The 16,679-nt window shown below is 39.9% G+C and overlaps 1 protein-coding gene across 1 annotated transcript; it reads left to right on the plus strand.

The window, feature by feature from the left end:
• Positions 1–9,817: 9,817 nt before the first annotated feature.
• Positions 9,818–16,457, plus strand: LOC146989867 (secretory carrier-associated membrane protein 5-like). Its single transcript, XM_085764972.1, has 7 exons — positions 9,818–10,016; positions 10,431–10,493; positions 10,585–10,704; positions 12,149–12,305; positions 13,937–14,038; positions 14,924–15,041; positions 15,336–16,457. Exons 2-7 carry the CDS (start codon positions 10,487–10,489, stop codon positions 15,516–15,518), a joined length of 687 nt encoding a protein of 228 aa, XP_085621098.1. The 5' UTR covers positions 9,818–10,016; positions 10,431–10,486; the 3' UTR covers positions 15,519–16,457.
• Positions 16,458–16,679: the final 222 nt, after the last annotated feature.

The following is a 16,679-nucleotide window of genomic DNA, read 5'->3' on the forward strand; positions in this document are numbered from 1 at the left end:
CACACACACACACACACACACACACACACACACACACACACACACACACAGGCATGTACGCACGCATGCGCGCGCACCTACACGCACGCGCGCGTTCACCAGACACTGGCTGGCAGGTCGTCGCTAGAGTCCTGAAAAGCTGTCGGTGATTCTAACACACCCCTTCCTCTCCCTTTTTGTTCAGCTCCATGCCTTTTCACCAACACTTGGAGGATCAATTCAAAGCGGATTCGCCGGAGAAACACTTAATAAAAAAATTGTCAAAATATATTTTACCCCAGGCGCTCTCTCTCTCTCTTTTCTCTCTCTCTCTCTCTCTCTCTCTCTCTCTGGGACGATGAATTCGTTTGGGTAATGCCTCATTCTCTGCCGGAGCAAAACCAAGTGTGGAGAATGGTCTAGCTGGGCGGTTATCTGTAAAGATTGGCAATGTGTTGCCCTGAATGAACTCAGTGATGGAGGCACTGCTCTTGTTTATGAGATTCAGAAACACATGTTTTAATGAAAAGCTTATTTTCCTAACGTGCAAAATCTGCACTCGTTCATTTTTACAACGTATGTAATTTCTCCTCGTTTTTCTAAGATTTTCTGCTATATACAGCATGTGAGTTAGTCTGCACCTTTGTTTAAATGCACATGCATGGACATGTATGCCTGGCTGCATTAATGCCTCCATGTGATAAAGCAGGTCTGGGTTAAACAAAAATGGAGAGCAGGAGTGGCACATGTGCTTTCTGAGCAAGAACAAGCATGAGGAGGAGGAGGAGGAGGTGTGTTTGTGTGTGTGTGTGTGTATGGGTGTGTATGGGGCAAGGGAAGGAGGCGGAGGAGGAGGAGAGGGGGGCGTTGGTGGTGTGCATCCCAATCAATCAACCGGCCTGCCTCCTGCACTGAGTGCTAAGGGACCCGCTGACTTTTGCATGCAACCACATAGCAGGAGCCAGCTGGAGCCCAGCCTTCCCAGATTAGACAAAGACTCTTCTCGCGCAGCACTCTCAGCATCACCGATATCAGCAGCATCCTCACAATCAACAACACACAGATAGAGCAGGGGAGAAACACACAAAGCGAAGGCTTTTACCAGTCAGATATAGCAGCTCACGTATCCATCAAAGCTGCTACTTGTTACACTGTAATGAATTGTTCTTTGAAGTCCCAATGTGCCATATCCACTTTTTGATGATGTGACATCCACTCATAAATTGCTTGTTGGCATGAAAAGAGTGCCAATTCCACATCATTAAGCAGTCATCTTGTGCTATTTGAATTTCGGTGTACATCTGTGCTTTTGAAAACAGCATCTTTTAGTTTATTTTTCCTTTCTCCTTCTTTTCCTTTTTTTTCAAATTGGATCTATGCAAGAGCATAGATGCTCTGTATTATGACTACAACATAGAGAAGAAAGAGAGGCAACCATAAAGGGCAGTAATGAAGGACTTCCCTTTGATAATAATAGCTTGTCCAGCCAGATTTCTCATCTCGATGTATTCATTAATGCTGATATAAGATTGATTTGAGCTGATGAAATGAAATGGGATGGATGCCTCTCCCAGGTGTCTGATTGAAGCAAATGTCTGGGCCATTGGATTATGTGATTGCATTGGAAAACTAATAGCTTTGCTGTGTCCTCTGTGATTGTGGTCAAGCTGCAGTTTCCCAGCCTCTCCTTTTTCTTCCCCAGCTGCCGTAAAATAATGAACACAAACTACCAGCTGCTTGCAAATCACCGAAAAGTGCCATGATATCAGTGCACAAACCATCTAAAAGAAATAGCTTTAGTTCAATTTCATCATAAAATGTTGACACTTCACAATTTGCCGGGAGTTTGGCTGGTTGCCACTATCCGTCTCGGTACAAGTGTGCAGTGCAGGATATGATACATTGCAGTGCCAAGAGTCCAGACAGACTGAAATTAAACAATTGGTGTCCCGTCACAACCTCAAAAGCTGATCCAGTGGAGAGTTCAACCTGCTCATAGTTATGTTCTTAATTATGAACAACCTGGTTAGTTCAATCCATATACCAACTGAGCATATTGCAGCAACAGTTGAAGCCCCATCTGCAAACGGTTACCCCCACCAGACGAGACTGGCCATGCGCTCTGGTTATTATGAATTATGAGATTGGTGGCTTTATGATTGAACACTGGTCTTTCATTACCATATTTTAAACAGTTTTGTAAAACATAAAAACAGAGTGCTCCAGGAATTTCTGTACAAAACGGCCTTCCAACAGCTTTCTTTTCACAGTCAAAGAAAGAAGGCATTGCGTGCGCCAAGGCAGAGCAGGCCAATTGCTGAGAAAATTATTTACACTTTTGATGCTCTGCCCACTGAGACCAATTAGGACAGTAAAGTTGTTTGGCTTGAGTCAAACAGCAAGAGGTTTTAGTAGTTTCTCTTGGCAGTAAGAGGTACGTTAGTATTGCTGTTTTTCCACTGAAATACAAATTTGATTTTTCTAATACAGACAATATTGTAATTGGTTGGAGATGAGCTGAGCTATTCTGCAGCACTCCAGTCCACTCCAAATGTTTCTCTTACTAAGTGCTATGTTCATGTTTCTATAAAGATACACTTTTCTTAAAATAAGTTGATGGGATAAGAATATTTTTGACTTAGCTGATAAAGAAATACAATCTGCCCTGATCAATATACAGGCTTTAAATAAAATGTGTTTTGTTTTCGTAGCCTCAAAAATTATTCATTATACTGTATATAGCAAGGGTCTTGCTTTAGAGAGTGTCGCCATCTTGCGACGCCATTGGTACAGCAGCCCGAACGGAAAATCTAGCCAACCAGAGAGAGGGTTTCGCGAATTTAGCGTTCATAAATGAACCAACGAAGAAGGCGGAAGGAAAGAAGCACACATCGTAAAATGGTTTAGTTCTTCACCTCATCGTTTAATGCCCCTGAAATACTCCCAGTCGTGGCAAAGAAGTTTTTTTGTCCTCGGAGGCCGACGGGAGGGGTGAGTGCGAACGAGTGAGTGAGCACTGCAAACTAGAATCTGAACGCTTGATGTCACGGTTTTCCCCCCATTTTACACACTGTACCTTTAAATTAAATTATTAAAAACTCACTTGCACATTTCACACTAATTATCTCACCTTTCTTTGAATAATATACGAATGTGCTCAGAGTTTGTCTAACTTTTTTCACTATCTGCACTAAAGGAGATGAGAGTATACAAGGAGAACTTAAAACAAAGGAAACTAAAAAATGAATAGTTCAATTGTAATTACTTGCTCTTTTGGTATCTTTCCATGAGCTAATAGCACATTATATGTCCTGCTTTATGATTATGACATACTTATTATTCATGACCATCCATAAAGACCACACACTGTATGCTTTGTGATGAGTTATAACTGTACTGAGAGATTATTGGCCAAACTTTATACATTTTGACATCAAATTAGTGTTTTTCTCTTTTTAATGCTGAATTGTAAATAAATGTACAGTATATTGAGATATTATGAGGTTCATTAGCCGCACATCTCATGACTTCACCATGCAATATATGTGGAAAAGAGGAGCAGCTCAACCTCAGGAGACTGAAAATGTGAGTGTGGGATGTGATCAGACTGTGTCAGCAAAAACAGCCCATCAACAGTTGAATAGAGAGGAATATTATGGTAGAGGTGCAGCAAGCAAACCCCCTGTTGCAAAGAAAAATGCACAATTCAAAGTTGAGTGGTCACGGGTCAGTATAAGAAGTGATATGGTCAGATGACTCATCCTTCACCATACATGTGGGGTGTACACCACTGCCTCAGTCTGCTGTGTGCCATTTATAACCATATACATTCCAGTTTTTCTGTTAAATAAATGATCAAAGATGTATGCACATGTGTTCTTGTGAGTTTGAGAAGAGCCTTTCAGCTATTTGAAACAGTAATTTTCATTACTGTCATCCTCACAGCAGTGGGTCCTACTGTTTGAGAATCAGTGCTGGATTATAAAGCAGTCAGCGTGATTGTGTGGCAGTCAGTCACTGCCACAATTACTGCCCCAGTAAAATATGTTAATGATGCATAGCTGCCATTCTGTTTCGGTTTGGTCTGGTAATTAGTAGCCTTTCAATTTTACAAGTATCCGTGGGAGTGAGCTTGTTCTGTGATATTGCTGTATAAACTTTATTGATTAAACTGGAGGTCAGCTGTAAAAAAAAAAAAAAAAAAAAAAGACGTCACAAAAAAGAGATTCTTGAGCGGTGGTGAGGTTAGGGATTTTATAAAAGGTCAGTGATCACTTTGCTCCACCCCATGTTTTTGTCCTTGTTGTATTACTGTGGTGATCCTGTGAGGTTTGTGTATTTGAATGCTGAGTACAGTAGCTCATGTGGTGGTTGCTTTTCATCTTCCTCAAGGTCAGGGACACCTAGCTCCATCTGACAGCACAGTGTCTCCTGAATAGGTAAGAAAATACCACAGACTCACTGACAGACAGAAAGAACAGTGCCCCCAGCTGGAGGTGCGGAGGAGCCACCACATCATGCATCATTCATGTCAACTGTACAAAGGGAGCCGCGATGATCAGAATGCTGAATGAACTCTGTGTACAAAGACAGATATTTTCTACACCCCTCCCTGTTCCTTCTTTTTAACGTTTTTTCTTTAACTTCTGTATTATCACACAATTTCCAAATTAAACTTTTGTGTAAAAAAAAAAATACTCATCTTCAATAATCACGTGTCCTTCATTTCCAGATGGGTTTAATCAACTACTGTGAAATGTTTAGTGAACAAACACTGCACGCTACGGTCCATGGTTCATGTTTAGATATGTAAATGAGGTTGGTGTATGATTGCCTTGCCACAATGTTATTCCACCTCCTTCCGCTGGAGGGGTGCCCTCTGCATACTTGGCCCGGAGGAAAGCGTCTCCATAGAAACTAAGACAAAGGTGGCACATGGGCTTAGAGGGTGACTGGGCAAATGGTTTTTCTTTCGGAGGACAATGACACTGGGGTGCACTGGCACTGGGCCGCAATTGAGAGCATCAAGCAGTGATATTGAGTGTGGAACAACAGACACTTATTTTTACCTCATTTAAAGTGAATTTGCACCCAGTGATGAGGGCAAATAATATGAAACAAGTGGACAGATGTGTGTGTGTATGCATACAAGTGGTGCTGCAATATCTCTACATGGTGGTAGAGCGGGTCGTCCAATGATCAGAGGGTTGGCGGGTTCAAATCCCGCTCTGTCCCGGTTGCTGCCGTAGTGTCCTTGGGCAAGACACCTCGTGACACCAGTCTGCTCGGGTCGTGGTGAATGGGTGAATGTGATGTATGATGTCAATGTATGACGTTTTGGGTATCGTTGCAGGTGCAAAGCAAAAGCAAAATGTTATGCTTTAAAATGATAATACAAATAAAGAAGTTTGATGCTCTGTATCTCATGGGTAAACTGTCAACTTCTTACTTAATTTAAATTTCATAAGTCTTGACCGATTTAGAGGGAATATAAACAAAACTATACACTTCAATAAATAAGACTCTCTATCTGATGTTCAATAAATGCTGATGCTGAGATGTTCCCTCACCCTTCATTTCCTCTCTTTGCCTCTCCATCCTCCTTCTCTCTCCCCCCTGCCCTTCTCATTCTCTCACTGTCTCTCTTGATACTTAATATCCTGCTTTCTATCTACACCCCATCCAACATAATGACAAAGCGCGCAGCAAAGAGGGCCCAGAAAAGACTCATTGTGTTGCATCAATGTGTTGGCAAAGCTTATGGGGCGGGAAATCTGACTTTCCCAGTCTAATCTATGCAGAGTGAAGCACTGTTAGTGGAGCTGGAGTGGGAGGGAGTAGGTGGGCTCTGTTAATACAGAGTAGGACCACTACGCCCTGAAAGACACAGCCCTTGTTATAATTAGTTTAAAGAGTAGACTCTGAATTGGTGTTTCAGCTGAAGACTGCAAGGTGTCAAAGAAAGGCGCTCATCTCAGCGCTGCTGTAAATGGTGGCCTCACTGGTTAAGAGTAAGAAAGACTGACAAACAAAAGAAAGAAACAACAAAGGGAGATCACATTAAGCCCACTCCTCTGTGGATTTATGTGTAAGGCACGATGGCCTTAGAACAACCTGTCAGAAGCTTGTCTAGACTAAAACTACTTCTGATAAATATTAATGGAGAAAGGAGAAGAAAAATGAGAAAGTGGCGGGAGTGACAGTGTGCGATAAGGGGGAGTGAGAGAGGAAAGCTTTCCCAGCTCTCTCTCCCCAGTGACCTTGATTTGACAGACTGTAATTTGACATTTAATTAAAGATGTATTTTGTTTTATTACCTGATAATTTATGGGGTTGTACAGTGCAGCTTTCATCCTTTCTCACCCCAATGACACTGCATTGCACTTAATTCTGGTTTCGAGCCAATCTCCCTCTGCCGGTCCAGACTGTAACTGCTCAGATATTTAGAGGTACTTTGGCATTGGCTAGTTCTTAGATTATGGACTTGTTACAGATCTACAGTAAACCTCAGAGCCAGGCCAGCTTAACAACAACAACAACTACAATATGAGCCCAGTGACCGCCCACTTCTCAGATAATCAGATTGACATGAATGTTTCGTCATTAGTTTTCCAATATTGCACTCTCATTGTCAATGAGAGTGGGACCCTAATCAAATAATTGCAAAAAACAATGGCTTTTGCTTGATTCACTTTGTTTATTTTCATTTTATCTATTTCTATATATTAGCTTGTAGGATAGGAACCTTTTCAAATATGCAGGTGTATTGCAGCCTTAAATGTCTTGTTGAAAAGCAACTGAACTGCAACTGACTTTAAAACATCAAAAACATTTAATGAGAACATGTTTCAGACCTTTGTCAGGATGAGTTTTTTGTTAAAGCCCCACTATGTAGGATTCGTGGTACTGGTACTCTGGTTGAGAAGAGCAACTGTGTCTGCTACCTCGTTCCTAGGGAAGCACAGTAGCCTATGTAAATTTGTTGTTGGTGCAGTCGCCGGCTGCCTGAGGCTGGCCGGCCATGCAGCCCAGCACAGGGCGCTCATGTGGGTGAGAGGAGCAGGGAGTCTGGGCTTGAGCTCAGGCTCTGGAGCTTAGTGGATCTACAGCGTACCAGGACCGTGGTGTTCCTACCCGCACAGGAAAGTTACATTGCAGTTGCAGATGACACGACCCTGCTCAATGCTGCAGCAGCGGCACCATTGATCCTATAAACCATTTTTCTACCACTTAAATGAGTTTAGAAACACTATTTTAAGGTTGAAAAACTACACAATGTTGCTTTAAAGTGACTTGTCCGTCTTGCATTGCCGATTCACTAAAAACGGTGAAAGTAAATGAAAACACACTATTCATGGTCCCAATGGACAGTCACAAAAAGTGATGAAAACACAAGTCATAAAAGCACACGTTAAAACTGGCTTCTCAGAATCCAAATAAAGCATCAAGTGGCCATGATAAGTTTGCTCATCCTATTCATTGACCAATTCATTCAACCAACTGAACATTTCCATCAGAGCCATCATGTTGAAAATGAAAAAGAAAAACTTATAATGAAAGTCAGTAAAAACAAAACAAAACATGAAATTAGAATGAAATGAATTACTGAGTAAAAAAAACCCTTTTAGTAATAGCAACATTTACGTTTATATAATGGTATCAGATCAACACCTCTGAATTTCAGTCTGATGCCCTTGAACCAGCTGTTTAACACACCCTTGCTCAGGATTAGCTGCTCAGTGGCAACAGAGTCTGGTGGATGAATGAAAACTTGATTTGTCACACAGCAGTCCTGCCAGTCTATTTGTACCAGCCATGTTCAGGCAGGCTGCAATTCAGTTCAGAGTGCAACAAGGTTGTTGAAAGCCACTTACAGTCCAAATTGCTATGTCCTGCTCTGACTCTTCAATCTGTGTAGGAGCACCTTGCAGTTTCACTTGATTTTATGGTTCAGGCTAGTTATTGCACTTGATATAGCGCTAATTTATTAGTGGAGAAAAGATCTGAGAAGTCACAAACTTATTTTCACAGTTTACAGTTTTACAAGATAGTTCTACTTTACCCAAAAGACTAACTAATAGTTAAATTGAAAACAGAAAGTTACAGAAACCTCATTGTGAGTTAGATTTGGACAAAAGCCCAGAGAAAAAATTAATTGAATTGAAACAGTGTCTCTGGCAAATCGTTTGGGCTGATTACAGTACTTTGTGTCTGTCTTGTTGGCGGGAATTTGCAATGATAATGTAAATGATCCCCAGAGGAAAAGTAATTTGGGTTTTCAGGAAGATGAATCAGTAGAGAGATGTGGTTATCATCGTCTGAGTAACAAATCAAATCACATGATAAGTGTGAGAAACCAGACAGCAGGTTGGGTTAATTAAGTAGAATATGTTGTGATCTAGGTATTAAATTGTTCATGTGGTGTAATCTGAAATTATTAAAAGATGCTCGGACTTGACAGTTAGGATTAAGTGGTTTGATGCCAGAAAGAGAGTTTAAATACTAATTAATATAATTAGTGAGTCAGTTAGTTAAATCTAGATAAATAATTATCACTGTCACAACATAAATGTAATAAAATTAAGCCTGCACTAGTCCTTCTGTCACATCATAAATTAAGTTGACCGACACAGTGGTGGTAATTAATAAACCATTTTGCACATTTGTATGCATACTGAGCTATAATATTTGCATCCATAATGACATAAACAATGCCTCACTGAGCAATATCAGCACTGAGGATGGTATATCCCATTTACTTCAATATTATTTTTGCATCAAAAAGTATAAAGTTTAACTTATTATTTTACTTGTATTATTATTTGATTCCCTGCTGGTGATGGATTACCATTCTGAAAATTACATGGTTAAAAAAAAAAAGCCAAGTGCAGAAGAAACGGTTTGCTTGGTTACACTTTACTCCCTCTCAACAGTGAAAACAGTGACCCCCGCTGGTGAGCCAGAGTCCACAAAGTATTTAGGTCAATTACAAACTCTTATTTTATATTCCAGTTTGGAGTTTTTGGTGTGAACATTAGCCAAACTGATTAGGAGTATTAGGAGGATAGTTTAATGTTACATCTGAGGCCCTTAACTGTTGGTGAGAGTTGTAATAACACACACTATAAAACCATTCACTAACACTACACAAAAAACGTTCTGCTTTGAATATTTGACCTTCCTTGAAGAGTAAGGAACAAACATGTAGGCTACTTCATCATGTACTAAGTCTTGTTGAAGTGATCACTATGCAGAAGAGGCAGTGTCAGAGTTGTTATTGGATCATTATTAATGATGCATGGAATCATAGTATGTAAACGATAATGTTTTAATTTAATTTAATTTAATAAATCTTAATCGGAACTAGTCACACAATGTCATAAAGTGGAAATATAAAGTAGCATGAAATTAGAGTACCTACTGGGTTTATAGGAATACATTAAAATTGCAGTTTCATGCAGTAGTTGAGTCGATGTATTTAGTTACCCAACACTACAGTAGCTACTTATGTTTCCTTTTATTTGTTGTCATATGTGGAAACAGAAAATACAAATATAACCTACACTTTTTTGGGGGGAATTGATGCCTGTTTATTGTGAAGAAATGAAAAATATCAACGCATGTATTATAAACACATGTTTGTATTAATGTTATTTATTTATTTTTTACGTGTTTTCCTTTTAACGTCAGACACACGATGCTGGGTTTACCTCAGTCGGTGAGTCGCTTTCAGCACCATGGACAGAGATCTGAACGCTGATTGGGTCAATGACACACCGCCGAGGATTAGAGTAATCCGCCTATTGGTCTGAATCAAAGTGACAGCAGAGTGAAGCGGGCTGATTGGTCGAGAGACAGGACAGTCAGGATTTGTTCCTCTATCTATACCGTTCATAAGAAAATATAATAACAGCCTAATTGTTGCACGTAGGTACTGTATCGACTGATTGGCAGGCGCAGACTTTTCAACGCGCACCAGTGGCCTTCGCCGGAAACTTTGCAGTGTCAAAGAGAGAAGCGGCTACTCTGTGGAGGAGGTAAGCAGATTAGGTTTCCCTCGGAATCCGTAATTCCTGGCCATGGTGGCCGGCTCTCTGTCCAATTGTCTGCGCACATGCAGCGAAAATTGCTGCCTCGTTTCATCCAACAAAATGCAGCTTGGATGTGATTGCAACCGGGTCCCCCGGAGTGTGCGTGTGTGTGTGTGTGTGTGTTTTCACTTGTTACTTGAAATCGTATCACTACCAACCACTGAGACATGCCTGTAGGGCTCACATATTAAATCCCCCTGTAGGATGTCTACTGTAGGTGTAGCTTATAGCACTCTCTGTCACACGTTTATTTCTTCCCATAAAGTTTGGCGATATAGGTGGAGTGAGATAAACGGCAAATGACCACACTGGCCTATAGAAATAAGTCACTCTAACCTGCAGTTTATTCTGCTTTGACAGGCTCAAGAGACTGAGGAAGGAGTGAATCAAAGCGGTAGACTTGACACAGTGTCCACATGGCAGGTCTGTAATTACATAGACATATACTGGAATAAAAGAAAGATTGCTATATGCAACCTGCAATATCTAACAGATGTGAAATTATATGTTGCAGAGCCCAACTTCCCTCCACTGCCTGGATTCATTCCACTCAAGCCATGTTTCTATCAGGACTTTGATGAGATCCCTGAGCAGCACCGCAGCATGTGCAAGAAAATGTACCATCTGTGGATGCGTGAGTGACTTTTGGGATATTCAACTTATTGTGTTACATTGTCCTCACATCAAAACTGCCATATAAACTTTGGAGTTCCAGGTATGATTTAGTTCTGCAGAGGCCATCTGCCACAGTCTGCTACAGAAGGAAGAAGCTCTTAAAACAGAGTGAAATCATCTGAATTCACCTCCAGGTCTCATAAACGACTCTTCTTCTCTGGGGTTAGCTCATGATAAGAACAATGTAACAGAAGGGCAATGGTTTTACAAGGGTCCTTTTGGTCCAAAAAAGATTTTTATTTTTATTGGCTGTGACTGTGATACCCTGACTGGTTTATTTGCTAATGAGTCATAGCGCTGACCAGATGGCCGAGGTTTGAGGAAAGCTGTTAACTTTGAAATTGTGTTAAACAATTTTTTGCCAGAAGCACTTTCATCAAAGTTTATTACACCATAAACAAGCAGTACAGTGATATTTGTGATATTGCTCTGCTCTGGAAGCTCCCTGCTCGTCCATGAAACTCTGTAAGAGAGCCAGTGGGAGAAAGAGTGGCAAGAAAAGTGATGTATGTGCTGTTACATTCATTTAGCAGGTAGGAATATAAAACAAAGCTGAATAACCATAAAAGAATAACATGAAAATGTTGAAAACAAAGGTACTGGTGGACGATTAATGCACTCCAATATATCTGCTGTAAACCGCCAGTAATTTATTTGCAGGACGTTGTCAACAAAATCATACAGCCATGATCATATATTTCTTGCTCTGAACTCTCCATCATTACTTCTTTTCTTTCTGCAGGTGTCCTATTTTATGTAATCGATAAACATAAGCAGGTATTCAAAGTCCCGATCTGCCTCTGTATCTATTTCTCTTGTGTTGCCATAGGTGACTATGTGCAGGTATTGCATGCATGTTGCTTTTAAACCTCAGCATTATTCAGTTTTACTAAGCATTTCTTCCTCATTCCATGCATTAAAGTCATTTGAAGCCAGCATTTTTCCCCCTCTGCTGTGTGTTTGGAAAACTGAAGTATTTACTTAATAGCTGTCATGTTGCAGCTGTGTTTTGCTTCAGATTTCCTCACGAGGCAATTTTCTCTATAGACCGAGATTTAAAGTTGATTGGCCTTCTTTGCTAGTTTAGAGAAGAAATATGAAACCCAAGCGCAGCGCTCCACTTAGAACCAAGAGCAACTAAAGTGTTGCAGACTGTACATTCATAAGGTTACTGAGAATCCATTGAGAAGGACACACACATAAAAAGACTATTCAGGGAGCACAGGCCAACTTGTGTGTCAAGCATTATAATTTTCTATTTCACATTATGTTAATGCTGGCTGTCTTCCTTTCCACTTTTTTTTCTAAACACTTCTATGCATGTGCGCGTTAATGTGTACTGAATGGATCATTATCACTCCTTGCATCAGAGCCTGAAATGTCTCTGTTGTGGGGTCTTTCAGTGAACAGTGCCACGCTTGCGGTGAATCTCGTTGGCTGCTTTGCTTGGATGTTTGGCGGAGGTGGAGTGACCAACTTTGGACTGGCTATTATCTGGCTCATCATGTTCACCCCCTGCTCTTATGTCTGTTGGTTCAGGCCCATCTACAAGGCCTTCAAGTAAGTCTACGACAACACGCTCATTATAAAGTTGTGTTTTGTGTTCCTGCAATTTGATTTTGTTGTAGTTGTTTTAAATATAAATAATCAGTAATAACACATTATTGATATGACACAGAAATATTAATGTGTTTTATGGAGGCATAATATAATAGAATCTATGTACAGTGGCCCTGAGAGCCCTGAGAGCTCAAACTGCAGCTTAAGAAAACACATACAAAGACAGAAAGTCAGAAAACAACTTGACAATGCATGTGTTTCAAAAACTCACACTAGCTGTAATTGTAAGACTGCACTACACAAACTCACAACACAGTAGGCTAGGTAGAAGTGTTTCCAGACAGACAAAAAATGACAGACTGTGAAGCACGCTTTTGTTCAGTGACTCTTGACTTAAGAAGTCATGAAGATTGCAAATATGTATCCTGTTAGCTTTGCCTTAGCCTTTAGCTGTTTGTGTCACTTCTGTTCTGAGTTTTTGCAGAGTAGGTGCTGTCAAAATGTATGAATTTGTTTGTGTTTACATGGGTTTTCTTATGTTGCAGTGCATTGTACCATTGTAGCTATGTTTGTGTACAGAAATTGGATATAGAAATAGTACCACTATGAACACTGTATTTCCCTTTGATGTTCGTATTTCTACCTTTATGTTGACTTGATTTTCCTTCTTTATGCACTCTCACACTAATATGTTCCAATTTGCCACATCAGAAGACTACAACAGATACAATAGACAAGAATCTTCCTACAAGGAAGCCACTTATGTGAAGACGCTGAGGCTCAGTGGGTCCACTTCTTTACTTTCTCTCCTCTAGAGGCCCAAATACTTTTCTAAATAGAAAGAACAAACAGACTGCACATGTATACCGTGCATACTTTTTGTGCAAAAAATATGACATGTACCAGCCTGAAATGCTTCACTGAGTATTTGGAGTATACAAGTATTTGTATACTGTACTGTATATACTGCCTGCATTCAAACAGGGTGAGGGCGACAAAATGAAAATTTCAGATTGGGGCTTTGAGCTCATTTTGCCTGCATCAGACACTTTAATTGGTCCAGACAGATTAAGATGATAGTAAATGGATCATCCAGAACAACCTTTTGTCCCCTTTGTCCAGGGGCTGTGTAAATTTGTATTCCCCTGCTGTCAAGGAGATCTTGTCTTATGAAGTGACACACAATACAGCACTAACATGTGACCACCGTCTGGGCTGCCAAAGGAAATATCATCTTTAATCATTCTTCTATCTGTGAAGCTTGGACATTTTTCTTGTTCTCTGACCACTATGCACAGTCGAAGCCAACGTGTTGTCTAGTACAGTGAATGATGCCCTGCTGTAAAATGCAGTGCAGATTGTATAACCTAGAGAGGGGTCAGGAAGAAGTGGTGCACCTTCACAGAGGAAATGAGCTGCTGCCACACTCTGCCACATGTGTCATCACAGCACGGCACCGGGAGAGGACGTTAGCACAGTGTGTCCAAGACAGCACTTAACAGCACTTGAAACCAAATTAAGATAAAGGGACTATAATGACACAAAACAAAATGTAAATGTGCGAACTAGTTATAGTATATTTGAGTTGGGAAGTATGAATATATTTTGCCTTTTTTTTCTTTTTGTCTCAGGAGTGACAGCTCCTTCAACTTCATGCTGTTCTTTTTCGTGTTCATGGCTCAAGTTGGCATCAGCATCATCCAAAGCATCGGCATCCCAGGATGGGGAGTGTGGTAAGAGAATCAAAATGCACACAGTATATTTCTCTCAAAAGTTGCATTTTACAACCAACATTTAGAATACAAAGGGAATAAGATTCAGATTTTTATTTCAATTAATGATTACAATAAATTAATAATTTTCTTTTTATGTTTAGTTCTTTTAAAGAAAATCTTTGGAGAAATAAACTCACATAAAAACAGCTTTAGTGTTTTGTCAAGGAGAACTCTTTGTCGAGTGATGCTACTGTAGATCTCACTGACGAAAAAGTTAACTGTGAATCAGTTGTAAATTAATCAAAGGAAGTCGTGTTGCTTGATAAGAAACTCATACGAGTCAAGTTAAACTCAAGTAGCTCAGTCATTGTTAAAGCAATTAAATAAAAAAATCACAAGTCGTTTTAATAAAGCTATAAAAATGTGCTTTTGAATGGAATGTTTTGAGCCGAGGCAACGAGAACAGTTGTGTAGACCAAGACCTTGTCCGCTGCTTTCATTAACATGACAGTGATGGACCATCAGAAATTGCCCTCATATAACATTTATGATAGTCCTATTATTAGATTTTGAGAGGCCGTTAAAAAACTCCTCAAAATGTCACCTGACTCAGGCTGATGATCAGAAATTACTTTTATGAAAGCCTTCATAAAGTTTATAAATGTCACCATGTGCAATTGGATAGCCTCATGTATGAGCTATAAAACTTTTTAACTTGGTATCACAACACTCAAAGTCCACAAAGTTATTGGCATTTAACGTCCAGATGTTCAGTGTGGTATCATGAAAAATACCAGACGATCCAATAACAGATGATAATGGATCATGTTGTGTTCATAGTCTGAAATTGATGAATGTTTTGATTAAATTTAATGGTTAATGGTTAATGTGTGTCTTCTTCAGTGGCTGGCTGGCAACTATCTCCTTCTTCAGCTATAATATTTTGATCGCACTCATCATGCTGGTCCCGACTATCATGTTTACTGCTGTGGCCTCACTGTCCTTCATCGCCCTCACCAGGGTAAGATTTTTATCTATAGAGGTGTTATGAAGTGAAGAATTATGGGATGTTTTTTGTCAACAGTGAATTGATATGTTATCATTTTCTATATCTTCTATACAGTCAATCTGCCAGTTGTTTTATCAGAGTTTTATGATTCATACCAAATATAACTATGTTGTTCACAATCACATCTAAATAAAATAAAATAAATTAAAGTACATGGCCTTTAAAATATATGTGATACTATCAACCAAAGCAATTAAAGCCACTCACCTTTTGTTGTTGATCATTTGCAATCTCGCCTTGCTGCAGATCCATAATTTCTACCGTGGCAGTGGGGCCAGCATGACCAAAGCTCAGGAGGAGTGGACCACAGGAGCCTGGAAGAACCCTCACGTCCAAGCAGCGGCCCAGGAGGCCGCCATGGGGGCCGCTGCAGGAGCCATGCAGAATCAGTACCAACCCAGCCCGCAGTACAACGACAACCAGATGTAGCCTCTTGAACAGAAGAGGTATCATAGAGGTGACGTGACGGTTCTGCCAAAGATTAGGTGACAGGGTTAAGAAGGATTAGAAACGTCTCATCATGTCCCGCACTATTGTTTCAGAGAAAAACCATCACTAGTAAAATATAACAGTTCAGATTTTACATTCTGGTCACGTCGCTCACTAAGGAGACTTGTCAGTGATTTCAAACAGTTTCATCATTTGGCAAACAAATATCTCAGTGGGGCGTCGGTTTTCACCTTCCTGCATTGAAGGGCATGCTAATTATTTGTCGTGTTTTATATCATATTTCGTGTTTCTTCATGTTTGAGAAGTTCAAATGTAACTAGTTTTGAATGTGTGTTATTTTAGGGGCTCCATTATGAGAGCTGTACAGAATGCATTATGTTGACCTACAGTACAGTCCTAGCAGTTTTTACAAAAGGAGAAAAAGATCATTTTTTCTTCAAAAATATAAAAATGGTGTACAGTAATAATAATGTACAAAAGACTTAATTATTTAGTGTTAATTTATGTATTTATTGTTAAATATTTGTGTGATTAAATACTTAGAATGTAACATATTAGGTTTTCTGTCATTCCCAATTCTTGAGTAAACCAAAGATTCACTGTAATTTTGTAACTTGATTTTAAATGATGCAACTCTCTACTACCGGCACAAGCTCATTATGTTTCTATGCATCTTATTAAGCTTGCACTGTGAAATAGGAAAATGTTGCTGTAAAAACCAGATGGAAAAAACAACAAAATGATGTTAAATTGCTTCTTGAATTGGATTTCAGCAGAAGCAAAACAAAACAAAAAGATCTCACTCGAAGCTGCCTCTTTGATGTACTTGAAGCTTCCTTTTAACATGGCTACCTACACTGAGAACATCAGTGAACTTCTTTTGAATTCGCTCTATGTAAATTCAGGAAAAATAAAAATAAGTGAAATACCTCACTCAAGTGCTGCAGCCTGTTTATTCTTCGAGTTTTGTGCTAGCATGTTCTTTTATAAACAGTGTAGTCGACTGCAGTGTCAAAGTCAGCGTCTCTGCTGCTGTACGGCTGTTTGACCACAGGGAGGCGCTGATGGCTTTAGTATGAAAAAAACAGAACCCAACATGTACACATTACCTTCATTCATCCTTCACAGATCATCGTCTGC

The sequence above is a fragment of the Trachurus japonicus genome, chromosome 3 (genome assembly GCF_045865225.1).
Source record: "Trachurus japonicus isolate A0001 chromosome 3, Traja_1.0".
Classification (NCBI taxonomy): Eukaryota; Metazoa; Chordata; class Actinopteri; order Carangiformes; family Carangidae; genus Trachurus; species Trachurus japonicus.

Coding starts and splice junctions, on each gene's coding strand:
- LOC146989867 (XM_085764972.1), top strand. Junction 12,306..13,936: donor CCCATCTACAAGGCCTTCAA/GTAAGTCTACGA, acceptor TTTTTGTCTCAG/GAGTGACAGCTCCTTCAACT. Junction 14,039..14,923: donor ATCCCAGGATGGGGAGTGTG/GTAAGAGAATCA, acceptor TGTCTTCTTCAG/TGGCTGGCTGGCAACTATCT.